The sequence below is a fragment of the Notamacropus eugenii genome, chromosome 6, assembly GCF_028372415.1.
Source record: "Notamacropus eugenii isolate mMacEug1 chromosome 6, mMacEug1.pri_v2, whole genome shotgun sequence".
Lineage (NCBI taxonomy): Eukaryota > Metazoa > Chordata > Mammalia > Diprotodontia > Macropodidae > Notamacropus > Notamacropus eugenii.
In genome coordinates, this window is record NC_092877.1 from 328,765,572 (window position 1) to 328,780,030 (window position 14,459).

General features: G+C 39.9%; 1 protein-coding gene across 1 annotated transcript in view; it reads right to left on the minus strand.

Moving 5' to 3' along the window:
* DNER (delta/notch like EGF repeat containing) overlaps nt 1-14,459 on the minus strand; it is a 351,957-nt gene that overhangs the window by 27,284 nt on the left and 310,214 nt on the right. The window contains exon 10 of the mRNA XM_072618085.1: nt 6,172-6,285. Within this exon, the coding sequence (XP_072474186.1) occupies nt 6,172-6,285 (114 nt within the window). The remainder of the gene's footprint in view (nt 1-6,171; nt 6,286-14,459) is intronic.

Consider the following 14,459-nt stretch of genomic DNA (forward strand, 5'->3'; position numbering starts at 1 on the left):
AGAGGTGGTAGAACTGAGACCAGAACCTGCGTCTTCTGGGTCCTGTCTCAATGTTCTTGTTTCTGAACTATACTGCCCCTTAAAAACTGCTGTCCTGGGGAGGCTGTCCTTCCATCCCCCGATTTGTCTAGCTCCTCAGAAAACAACCCAATTGGTTCAGGCCCAGAGAGGAACTACTCAGGTGGTACCAAGCATCTAAGACCCACTGTAACTGGTGTCAGGAACCCTATAGACTGGGATTATCTTGGAGATGGTCTGATGATGTCTCTGTAACCTAAATATAAGCTATGGAAATACCAAACCTTTCCAGGAATCTTTCACTTCAACCACATGCATGGGAGAAAGGGAGAGGTGGGTAGAGAGAGGGAGAGGGCAAAGAGGGAAGTCTAAGGGTCCTATATTCTCACCTCCACCTCTTGGAGCCTCTCATTTCCTCCAAATCTCAGCTCCAGAGCCACCAGCTACTCGAAGACTTTCCTAATATCCATCAAACTAATAAAGCCTTTCTCCCCAAACTATCTTGTATCCATTTTATACATAACTGCATGTTTGCATATCATCTCTCCTAGCTAAATTGTTAAACTCCTCCAAGGCAAGGAGAGTTCCATTCCTGTCTCTGTAGAGCAATAATGTTTGGCATACAGCAGGTGCTTAATAAATGCTTCTCAGTTCATTGATTTAGAAGTCGTATTTTTGACAAACTCTCTCTGCACTGCTACATTTTAAAAACATCCTTCTTTATATATATATTTTCAGGGTGTTTTCCCCGCATGTGATAAGTGCACTTTTTAAAAAAAAACTGATCACGCTTTTGGCCTCCCTTTTCCTGTCACTGACATCTCAAGGGTTCTTTGCTGCATCCTTATTTTCAGCCTCTATGCCCCGCAATTGTTTTTTATTTGCAGATTTCATGATGGTCTCATCTTCTCCATTTGGAGGAACACTTGCACGGTGCCTATGACAGCAGATACCCAGATTCCCTTCATGCTCTTATACTTTATTCCTCCCAATATCCCAAGGGGAAGCTTGTCAAAGCAGACTCATGGTACACTGACAAAGCCATAACGGAAGAGCAGCAAGGACCTCAGAGGTCAGCGTGCCCAACCCTCTCCCCAGAGTGTGCGTGTCTCCTGACAAATGACCATCTGAAAAGTTCCTGTCATTGAGATAAACACAATGGAATAAACCTCTTAATTGGCTGCTGAGCTAGACAATAATAAAGTTAAAGCCACAACTTGTATAATAAGCTCTAGACCTCACTGAGTCATATTATTTCCCCTGTCTCTCTGCCAGATCAATTTAAAAAAGAAAAAAAAGGCTTAGAACACAATACTTATTAAATTCTATGAGAGAAATGAGAGTAACAAAAACGAGGCATGGAAAATGGGCCTTGGCCAGAGAACAAACAAAAGACTCACATTAACTGATTTGCCACCTCCTAACATTTATGTCCACAATCCCTTTATGGGACAGTAGAAAGAGAACTGGGCTTGGAGTCAGGAAAGGCATGAGGATGAATCCTGACTCGGACACTGATGAGCTATGTTGGGTTTAACTTCTCTGACAGATGGTTTTCTTATATGTAAAAGGGGGTTAATCAAAGGACATTGCCTGCTGACAAAGGTCCTTACAGTCAAAGGTATAGTTTTTCCAGTAGGAACATATGACTGTGAGAGCTGGACTATGAGGAGAGCTGAGCGCTGCAGAATCGATGCTTTCAAATCATGGTGATGGAGAAGACTTTTGAGAGTCCCTTGGACAGCAAGGAAATCAAATCAGTCCATACTTAAAGAAATTAATTCAGACTACTGGAAGATCAAATACTAAAGCTAAAGCTTAAATACTCTGCCCACATAAGAAAAAGATGAGACTCATTGGGAAAGACGCTGATGGTGGGAAAGATTGAAAAAGCAAAAGGAAAAAGGGACAACAGAGGATGAGGTGGATAGACAGTGTCATGAAAACAGTGAACATGAACTTGCACAGACTTCAGGAAATAAGGCAGATAGAAGGGACTGGCATGCTAGGGTCCATGGGGTCACAAAGAATGAACAGAACTGAATGACTAAACAACAACCCTACCAGTGGTATCTGTTTCACAGAGTTGTACATGTATATGGTCAAGAAGGATTTGTGATTTCCCATGAAACTCCCACTGTAAGAACTTTCTCCACCAACACAAATTGCAACCCATCTATGATTTAGTTTAAAAAAAAAAGTCCTAGGGAGATGCCTGAGGCACATAGAGATAAGTGACCTGTCCAGGATCTCACAGCGTAAGTGTTAGTGGTGGCATCTGAACTCAGCTCATCCTGATTTCAAGCCCAGCATCCTATCCACACTGATATATATGTGTATACACACATATGTATGCATACACAATGCATGTGCATACATAATATATATATACATGTACACATATGTATACATATGCAAATATATACCCATACACCTATACATGTGTGTATTGTGTATTTTATATATATATATACACACATATATATATATGCAAAACATTTAAAGTCTTAAAGCAGATGTTATTTTCTTTTTTTTTCTGACTAGATCTATGATTCCATCTATGAAGGGAACACCCCGTATTGTTTTGCAACTGACATGTCAAGAGGTCAAGTGATTTGTCCAGGGTCACACAATCAGTACACCTCAGAGGCAGGGCTTGAACATGTGTCATCCAGTCTCTAAGGCCAGCTCTTCCCAGGTAGTAGATACCAGCAGGGAATTACCAACTATTCTATGGCTACTTTCAACCTAATTTTCTTTTCTTACCAAAAAAAAAAAGACCGTTAATCCTATGTCTCCTAAAGAACTGATGGGTATTGTGAACGTCAGAATAAACAGCATTTGAGAGAAGAAATAATCCTGCAGTCTCTGAGATTTTCCTTGAGCTAGAAGTGACACCCCTCTTACAAGCTTTCATCACATTTTCCTTATAGCAATCATGCGTGTCTATACTAAATGCAGAAGAGATTCAGTGACCTAATAGAATTCAATCCAACAATTATTAATAGCCTATGATATGCAAAACAGTATGAACATAATTAAGGGTATAAAAATGAAAAAAGGATATTGTCATGGTCTTCCAGGAATTTATAATTCAATTGAGCTTATCATCTAAAGGCTTACTGGGGACTTGAGTGCTCTGGCTTTTGCAGCACCACCATTTTATCATCTCTGGAAGGAAAGGTTGCAGGACTGATCTGTGTACCTGGATATGGTATGTGAAAAGTACCAAACAAGGTTTGATTCATAGAGAACAGTGCCTTGAGGAGACATGAGAAGGTCTCCAGGCTCTGGTTGTCCCTCTTTTCCACAGTAAGTCAAATAGCAATTTCATTTTTCATTCCACTCACAAATGTTATTAGAGCAGCACAGTGATTTAAAGGGAATTGATTTTTTTTCTCAACATCATCATCAAAAAGGTGGTAGAAGTAAAAAACAAATAAAAATAAAAACCTGCTGCATCAAGCCAGTGAAAGCACAGAGATGGATTATGAACATAATCACTGAAGAAAGGGGCTGGTAGAGTAAATAAAGAATCTGGCATGTGTGCATGCTGGAAATGGCTCTCCAGATAGGAAGAGGGGGTGGCGAAGGACATGATGTTTCAGTTTTTCAGGTGCTCTCAGAAAGAAATAGACACATTATTTAGAATTCTCTGTTCCAAACCCCAAGCATCAATAGGAAAACAGAGTTTCAGATGAAAAGAATTCCAGAGGCCACTGAGCCCACCCAGTCCAAACCAGACCTGAGAATCCCTCCTGTAACATAACTAACAAGTGCCTCTTTTCCTTGCAGGAGCACAGATATTCTACTGGGATCGGGATGAAGAGGAGAACATGTGTAGAAGTTCACATATGCTCAGGCATGCACATACACACACACATACCACACAGACATGCACAAATTCTCCAATAGGAACATGGATAGAATTGCTCTGTCAATATGACTCTCAGAGATTTGTAGGGGATATTGTCAGCACATTCACATATGTTGAATTGTTGAATTGGCTCTTTTATTGGCCTCTGATTTGTTGGTAAAGATAGGAATTTCTCCCTAAAATTCCCCAACTTATAAATCGAATTAATCTTTACTATACATTCACAGAGCAAACCTGAAAATATAGACCTTACACTGTGTTCAAAAATCTGGTACGATGCAGGTTTATTCAAATAACAGGAAAAATGTTGTAAGTGCCCCCCACCCACTGACCCACCCATCCCTGACCCTGATTCTCAAAACTTGGAACAGCCAAGGACCATTCTACACAGACTCCAGGTCATTTGTACATGAAAATATGAAACAGAAAACTGTTAATCTCCAGCTTCCCCTGTGAATTATCTTCATTCTTAGGTATAACTTTCCCAATAGTTAGGCAGTGGATGGTGGAAAGCATCCTAGGATTAGAGCTGGAAGAGAACTTGGAAGTCACTGAGTCCATCCTCCTTGTTTCATAGATCCAGAAACCAAATCCTAAGAGCCTAAGTGTGCCTGTGATCATACAGCTAGTTAGTGTCAGAGGCAGAATGTGAACCCTGGTCTTCCTGCCACCAATACTCTATATCCACTTTGCCATTCTGGGTTTGGTGTTTGTTTGTTTGTTTGATTTTTTAAAGACCTAGTTCCAACTGACCATCTTCACAGGCTTGGATAAACTCCACATACCTGTAATGCTCTCCCTCCTCCATTCCACTTACTGACTCATTTGGCATCTTCTAAGTCCCAACTAAAGCTCATTCTTTTACTGAAAGCCTTCGCCAACCCCTCTCAATTCTAGTGCCTTCCCTCTGCTAATTATTTCCTATTTATCTCATATATAACTTGCTTTGTATATGTTTGATAGCATTATCTCCCTCGTTAGATTATAAGCTTCTTGAGAACAGGGACTGTCTTTTGCCCTTTTTTATATTCTCAGTGCTTAGTACAATGCCTAGGCACATAGTAGGCACTAAATATATATTTATTGATGAATTGATTGGAAGGCACCTCAAGGACCACCTATCTTCCCTGTCATATGAAGAAGAATTCCCATTAAACAGTCCTGGTCCATGGTCCTCCAGCCTCTCTGGTTAAAGACCTCAATGAGGTCCTCATGGCTTCCTGAGGCAGCCCATTCTGCTGGGACAACTTCAACTGGTGTGAAGATTTTCATGAAATCCAGTGTAAATATGCCTCTTTGAAATATCCACCCTTTGTTCTTAGCTCTTCCATCTGGGTCCAAACTAGGGAAAGTGTAATCTCTTACTCTACCTGATAGCCCTTCAAATAACTAAAGACAGCTGTCATATTCCACCCTCAGTCTTTTCCAGACTAACCATCCCCAGTTTCTGTAACCAGTTTTTATATGGTAGAGACTGAAAGCTCCTCACCACCTTGGGTGTCTTCCTCTGGGCACTTACCAGCTTATCAATTTCTTTCCAAAGTCCCCTGTCTAGGCCTCAGGTTTCCAATATTTCAAATGAGAGGATTGACAATGTCTGATGTCCTTTCCAACTCTAAGCCTTATGCTACTCACCAATCATTCCATCTTTCCTCCACCCCAGAGCACCTGGGCCATCAACAGCACATCCCTCATGAGGAATGTTTACTCTCCACTTTTCTCAGCCAAATCATGTTCCTATACCCTTTCAGCAAAAAAAAAGAATCTGCTCAACTCTTACCCTTTCTAAGTAAATGCATTGGTAGAGCTATACAGTTCTCCAGAAATTGGGAACACCCATTTTTAGACACCTCCCACCTTTTCTTCCCATTTGCAATGGTATTTCCATCTTCTGGGAATTGGCACAAATCAATTATTTGTTTAAGTTTTGTCTGTACTATGCTCTGGAAAGGGATCTCATGGACCATACTACTACCATATTATAAAAAAGACATCCTATATACAAGGTATAGTCTGTTTCTCTAAGCAACTCCTGATTCAATCATCCATTGAGACCCTTTTACACATATCTATGAGCATCCAAGCAACTGAAATTAACCTACAATGGTAAGATTCTAAAATAAGTAGCCAGGACACTTTTTCCTTTCTTTGACATTTGCTACCCAAAGGCTTTGATGATAATATTCTTTTTTATTATACTATGCTGTGGAAATGAAATTTAAAATAAATAAAAATTTAAGAAACAAAACAAAAAAATCAGTAGGAAATTCACATACCTGTAAATCCAGGTAAGCAGATACAGGTGCCATTCAGACTTTCACTGTCACAAGTCCCACCATTCAGGCAACTGATGTTAGCACAGGGATCCTTGTACAATTCACAGTGTGATCCTGAGAACAAAGACAAGAAACAAACTGTGTGACTCATGGAAGGATAGTGGAGCACTAAGATCCACATCATTTAAGAAGATCTTCAGCAGGTTGAATGCTGGCAATAGAGAGGTGAACTGCAGTTGGTCCAATAGCTTGTGTATCTCATGCTGGCTGTCCTGCTAAGACACTAAGGCAAAGAAAACGGAGTCTGACTATGCCGGGTACAAACCCTTTTCCAGGCACTCTCTATGACCACAGGCTTAAACTTGAGGCACAAGAGAATTCAACAGCAGCCTAAAAGATGACAGATTCTCAAGGAAAAGTATTCTTTAAGGCTTTTAAAAGCCTTCCTTTTATAGTCTCAATTCTCAGAGAGTTTTAGAAGTAAGACTAATTCACCCTTTCTCCCCTATGTTCATAGACTAAACAAATTATACAAATCATAGTAGAAATCATAGGATCATAAGTTATTGGATTTGGACCTGGAAGAAACCTTAGAGATCTTACACAGCCCAATTCCCCTCATTTTACAGATGAGGAAACTGAGGCCCACATGCTAGCACCTGGTCAGCTGTTAGCTCACAATAACCCAAACCAGAATGGGGACAAAATCCAAAATGAACCAAGGAGTTCAGCAAACACTGAGCAAACCAATGGAGAATTCCCAGCTCTCTCAACACATATTCCACGGTTGATAGCATATTACAGCTATTTGGAATGCCAAGCTAAAAGGTACATCAGGTATCTGTCTCAAAGCAATATTAACAGCGTAAATTTCTTTGGTGCTTTAAGGATTACCAAGGCCTTCTCCACCTCCCTACCTCCAACCCCACAAAGGTCTGAAGCTAGCACTACTTACCCCAGTTTCAGAGAAGGAGAACCTGAGACCAAGTGACTTAACCAAGGTCACCCAGCTATAGAATATCTGAACTGGGATTTAAATCCAAGACTCCCGACCCTGTGTGCAGCATTCTTTCCACTGTACTATACCCCCTCAAATAGAACCACAGAATCAAATACTTCTAATTGGAAGGGACCTTAAAGATCATCTAATCTAATTCCTTCAGATGAGGAAACTGAGGTCCAGAGTAGTTAAATGACTTGCCCAGCAACATACAGGGAATAAATGGCAAAATAGACATTTGAACTAAGGTCCCACAACTCTAAATTCAATTCTTTTCCCATCATACTACATGGCTTTTATCAAGGAAATTTTTCTTGTCATTTAAACAAAAGGTAACAAAACCCAAAGCTCTGCAGTGGTTAAAAAAGTATAGCTATACATGGAATAGGAATTATTGTGTCATCAGAAATGACCAAATGGCCAGCATCAGCAGACAGAGCAAAGGGAGCAGAAATAGGGGGACAATTTCTTCAATGACCTCATAAAGAAAAATAATTTGGAAAGACAAGAACTTGGATTAATGCAGTGCGAAAATACCAGTGGAAAAGTCTCCAAATGAAACATGCCACTCTCACCTCCTCCTGCTGGAGAGGTGATGGTTGTAAAATGCAGAAGGAGGCATACTTTGTGGACATGGCCAACAGGGGAACTGGTTTTACTTGACTACATATATTTGTTAGGAGGATTTTATTTGAGAGAGAGAGATAGAGACAGAGAGACAGAGAGAGAAAGTTGAAGTGTGTGTGTATGTGTGTGTGTGTGTGTGTGTGTGTATGTAATTTTTTTTGCTATAAATGCTCAATTAGGGGCAGCAGCAATGGAAGACGTAACAAAAGTTTACAAAATGAATCCATAAATAATTGCATTTCTTTTTTAGAATGAAATCCGAGAACTCCATCAGAAAAGTTGCAGAAAAGTAATCTTTTAATTTGAAATGAAAACTAATTGTGCAGAAAACCCTACAGGAGCAAAGAAAAAAGTCATTCATTGAGTCCTTCCCATGACCCTGGGAAAATGAACAAAAAGGAGAAATTGTATTTTTTTAATGCTACGTTCCCTTTTGCTCTTCTTATATCGTTGCCTAAGTTCTATTGTGTAAGCTATCACCACTCCCTATGAATCATGATTTAGTCATTGAAATTATCCTTGTTTTCATTCTGCTTTTTTTTTCATTTTTATTGCCCTTAGCAATGCAGATTAAAGGGGAAAGAAAGCTAAGGCAAGAAGTAAAAACCCTCTCTACGTGTATTATATATTTCTGTGCTTGATGCCTAGCAAAAATTTTAGGGCAAAATTATTCTTAATCTCTCTTTGTCCCATGTTCTCAAATCGGATCCATCACAAAATCCTGCCAAATTTCTCATCGTGGTTTCTACGATCCTGGCCTCCCTCATCCTTTTTTGCAGCCCCACCCAAATCCCAGACCTCCAGAGTCTCATGCTTGGATCATTTCAGCCACTTCCGACTCATTCTCCAGGCTTTTACTTACTCAAAATGGACAACTTGATTTCATTCATTTTGACCAAACACAGAATGTTTTCATTTACATCAAAGATCAAATTTATCAAGTTAATTAATCAAATTAATAATTAGCATGTAAAAATTGCTTGTCATTTAAAAAAATATCTTCATCTTTCCCTCCAGAACTTTCACTGAGCCCCCAATGAGAATTCAGCAAAGAATTCCAAGTCCCAGGATGCTGGACTGTAATCAGTGGCAACAAGAGAAGATGAAATGATCCTTCCAATAGAACAGAAAATGATGCCTCTGACCAAGAGGACAAGAAGACACCAAGTCCATAGACGATTCCCACACAAGGAGGACCTCTTCTAGGTCCAAAAGTCTGGGTAAGTAGGAGTCTTGTCTCTATCTAAAGATGCAAATTTATTAAGTGAAGCTGAGAAGCAAATTCTAGAAAAAATACTGATACTCCTTCTACATGAGTAACAAAGGAGCATCAATTGGTGGGAGTTCAAGGAGACAAATTTCAGCTCAATAGGGAGACAAAGACTGGCCATCTAAAAACAGAATAACTCCCCAAGGGAGGTGAGTTCCCAGTCACTGAAGATGTTCAAGTAGAGGCTAATTTTAGTGACTCAGCATCCTGGGCATGGAAGAGAAGACTTACACATCAAGCACCAAAGTGAACTGAACCTCTATGGTTCCTTCCAACTCCAGTGTTCTATGATTCTATATAAGTTCAAAATAGGATGGGTTTAAATTATTTTATTTTTATTTATTATATTATATATTATTTGTTATAAATTTTGTATAATATAATATACACATTTATTATATGTATATTTATATTTTATGTAAAACAACAAAATTAATACTTTTATTCCTTCTATGACTGTCTTTTTTTAATGAGCCCTCAGATCACTTATCCATCCATGTATGAGTTGTCTTAGTGCAGATGGGTCAAAAATAAAATTCATCTTCACAGAAATAACATTGCTATGAAGGAAGCTATTGAACTCATCCTTTGGTCATTTCCATAGCTTACATTAGGGAAAAGTGAAGTCCAGCCCATTGGCTTTTGCGGAAGAGGCCAGACTAGCCAGTGATTCTAAAAGCAAAAGACCCTGTTATGGGCATTTTTGAACTCACACAAGAGAGGGCAGGAACTTCAGACGAGATAGCCAGAAGTGGTCAAGGACAATCAAAGACAACGAAGGGAAGGGAAAAGCATGGCTATGGTTAGGGGACCTCGGGCACAATGATATTCAGACTGTAGAAGGAAGAGGAAGGGGATCAGTTATGGTCCTGAGAGGCTAGAGGCCAAGACTTGGCCTATCCATGTTATACCAAGCTGAACTAGAAGGACTGACTATAATCTCCCATCATCTCTCTTCATATAAGGGATTAAAGGTCTGGGTCCTTTGTGCTTCCTATATTAGGGCATGAGCAACTTGTGCCTCATCTCCTAAAATAAAGTGATTCATGGTGGGGAAGGGAGCAATGGTGGTCTGCCACAATTTGACTGTGTCTAAGGCAAGCCACGAATCAGCCTGACCAGCCTCTCCAGATATATTGGATGAGTGCAAGAAAAAAACCTACAGAAGAAAACCCATATTTCCTATAGAAGAGTAAGTTCTGCTGTCTATTAGAAAGCTGTTATCAGTGTAATAGGAGCACCTATTTCAAGATGGCTACCTTAGCCCACTTCATGGGTAATCCTTTGTAATGATGTTCATGGAGCTGAATTATAGTGGGGCAGGATCCCTGAGATATCCTCCATTCACCCAGTAAAAATTTCTAAGGAATGTCAAATGCTATGTGGACCTAGGATCACTGGCTCTAAGTCACAGGAATTTATGGCCTTCAAAGTTCTAAATGTGTTTTGCAAGAGTGCTAGGTCCTTAGGGGTCCAAAGCAAGTATAACCACCTCTTTGTGGACTCTGGAGTCCTCCGTTGAGGGACTCCAGGGAACACTGCCACATTCAACTATGAGCCATCTGTCTAAAACATCAAACAATATTGTTGCCTCTCAGCAAGAGTAACACATCTGAAGGAGTAGGCAAATACCCTGGAAGGGGAATGATGAATGGAAATACAGTTCACAGGGAGAAATAGAGAGAAAGGTGCAGAATGTGGAAAGAAAGTAAAACCTCATCTACCTGGGGTCCAAGTTGGAAAAATGAACAAGTTATCAACTGAAAAAAGGTAGATACCAGTGGGTCTGTGGAGCATTGAAATCCAAGAGCTGAGACATACAGGAAAACTGGTTGTTGGATCAAGATTCAGGGCAGAAAGGAGCATAAAAGATTAGAAAGTCAAAATATAATTAGTTTCAGTGAGAGGACTATTTGCCCAACTCAGTCAGTTTCAGCCAAAGCCATGATCCTTTTTTTGCGGCTGCTTGGAGTCCTTGCCCCCTAGTTATTGCCGATATGTTGGTATCGATCTGCTAAATCTCCTTCTTCTTCAGATGACCCCAATGGGATGTGGGCACATAAATGGCATATCTTCAGTATGGATATTCTTTTGACTAAAGCAGATTATGAACTTACCCTATTTTCTGCTGCAATTTATGTCCACATTTTCCTATAACATTGGAGGAAGGGGGCAGGTACAATGGAAATCTATTAATCCAGCAGCCAAAGAATGAATGTTCCAATCCTATCCCCTATGCTGTTTACCCTGTATAACCTTGGGCAAATCATTTAATGCCACTGGACTACAGTTTCCTCATCTGTAAAATGAGATGGCTATTGTAGGTAGCCTCTGAGGCCCTTTTCAGCTCCAGCTCTCCAAGTCCCTGATAGGTTACTCTCCCATCACCTTCATCTTCCTGGTTCTGTAAATATTTCTTGGATACCCTCATGTTGTCCATCTTCTCATTTGACCAGCCTATCTCTTTTTCCAAGAATATGTCTTCAAAGATGACTTTTATGGCATCTCTCACATGCAAGTTATTATTAGTAATACAGAGTGGGCTGCCAACTTCTTAATAAAAATGGACAGAATGTCATTGGCCAAAAGGGAGCTTCCACTGAAATCAGGTACATAAAACTGGCCTCTCATCCCTAAAGGAGAGGAAACACCCAATGTACTTTGGCAGACACACAGGTGGCCCGTCCAGGAGAATAAGGACTCATTCCAAATCTATCTCAAAAACACAACATTTTGTTAGTGCAAACCAGGTCCGTACTTCAGACAGTCTGTGGAATGATACAGTCATCGTTCACTGGCAATGAACACAGTACGTGCTAGTATGAAATTTATATTTAGCCTCAAGCAAAAACAAACTGCAATTCAGTCAAAACAAACACAAATTCCCAGTTTTCATATTAAGGGGTGGATAGAGGCAATGTTTCTTAAAATATTGCTGTTCCCCAGAACTACTTACATAAGTTAATTTAGAGTTAAATTTAGGATGAATCAGAATATAAGTTAAAAATTGTTCTCATTGCCACAATACAGATGTGATGATTACTTGGTGTGGGGGCAAGGGAGAGGTGTTAGGGTGTATATGTGTGTGTGTGTTTTAGGGAAACCAAATGAATTAATCTCTAGACAAAACATGCCAGGTAAATAGAATCTCACTTTATATTTCCTCTGTCATCATTCATCCTAGGGAACCTTCTATTATTTGCTCAGGTCTTTCTTTGAGTTCTAATTACATTTATACCACACACATTGATACTTAATCATGTTTCGTGTTGTCCCAGTGTTCTGTGCCAAACTAGATTGGAGATTCAAGGATTACATTTTTCTACTTCTTTTGTAGTCCCCACAGCACCTAGCAGTTAAGTGATCGATAGTTACGTGTTGAATGATCGATAAAGTAGAATTCAGCATGTGAAATTTTCAACCCATAGAAAAATATTTTCCTTCTCAATTGTGTACTTTTTTGGTCATAGAATTTGCTATGCTAGAAAAAAGAAGTTAGTCCAACTGTGGACTGTGCCTAATCTTTAACAATAAAAGATTACAACCCATTAATCTCCCTTGGAGATGGATCAGAGTCTAACTCCGAGTTCCCCAAAGGAGATATTGGGATTTAATTGTTCACATATTTGCTACTAAAATATCTACTTCTTAGATGGTTCCTCAACACTTCAACTACTAAATTTCCAGTTTCTTAAACTACAGTGGAAACTCATATGATAGTAGTTATATCTTAGGAAGTCATTTCTAGTAGTTTTAATCAGTCTGTGTTAAGCAGCTCATGTGTTTGCCTAATGAACTCATAAAACAGACTCCATGAGATTGTTGCAAATAAGAAAAGCAAATTACATTTATGTTTTTCAAAGAATTTTCATCTCCTTCATCTCATTTGATCCTGACAACAACCCTATTAATTCCGTAAGGCAGGTGCTATTATACCCATTTAGCAGATAAAGAAAGTAAGGTAAAGTGACTCAACCATAGCTAGTTAGTGAAGGGGGACTAGGTCCCAGATTTTGTTCTTTCCACTTTTACATGCCATCTTTTTCTACAATGCATTGGTAGACAGTCTGTCAATCTGCAAACATTTATCAAGTGTCTAATGAGCCAGGCATTGGATATAGATAATAAGCCAGAAGAAGTAATCCAGCATCAGTATGACTGTCTTCCCTTTGAGAAGCCAATGGAGAGAAGCATGAATGGATATTCAGGATCTAGACCGACCTCCAAGTATACAAAGCCATGATGGCCATTTTCCTCCCAAGTGGCCAAGCTGTCATAGGCAGATTAAGGAACACTGCCTGAAACCACATGTAAGGATTGTTGACAAGATCCAGGCCACCCCTTGTCTATTGGACTGGAAATAATATTTGTTGCAACACAGCTCCACTAGGCTGGACAAGTTTAGATGAATCATGGCCGGAGCACATGGGGCTGAATGGAATCCTGGGAGTTAGAAGAGCTGTTCACACAGGGACTTGCGTGATGCTGGGTAAGTCACTTCCCCTAGCTAAGGCTCCAGTTCCTAATTTGTAAAATAAAGTGGGAAGGTGTGGCTGTAATAGAGAACCTCTGAGATCCCTTTTAGAACTCAAATTATGAGATTTAAAATGTAGATTGGTGAAATAAGTCCGCAAAGCAAATCTGTGAAAAACTACCTCCACCCTCCCCCAAACTACCAAGTCAATGAATATCTATTAAGCACCTTTTTGTTCAGGTGTTTTGTCCCGTTTGACCCTTTGGGGGTTTTTCTTGGTAAAGATACTGGAGTGGTTTTCAATTTCCTTCTTCAGTTTATTTTTTCAGATGAGGCAACTGAGGCAAACAGGGTTAAGTGCCTTGCCCAGAGCTACACACTTAGCAAGTGTCTGAAGCTAGATTTGAACTCAGAAAGATGAGTCTTTCTGACTTCAGACCTGGCACTCTATCCACTGAGCCAATAACCTGCCCCGTTAACCCTGGAAGGTAGGTGATATTATTATCCTCATCTTATAGTTAAGGAAACTGAGGCAGACAGAGGTGAAGTGGCTTGTCTGAGGCCCGATTTGGACTCCAGGCCCTCACCACGGCACCACCTAGCTTCCTCATTAACTCACATGGCCAATAAGCATTCTCACGGGATTTGAATCCAGATCCCCTAACTTGTGATCCAAATCTCTTTCAATGATAACAAGGTTCACAATAGTAATAGACAAACCCATCTAGGAAGTGGTGACCAGAGATGGCACTGACTCTGTCAGAGGCAAGTCTTCATGCTGGACCACTGGCTTTATAAACACTGAACTGGTCAAGCTTACCAGACATCTCAATCGAGCAGGCTAACACCAGCATAGATACTGACACTGTTGACTCTTAAATTTCAGCAATTTCAACAAACCTTTGTTTCATCCCTAC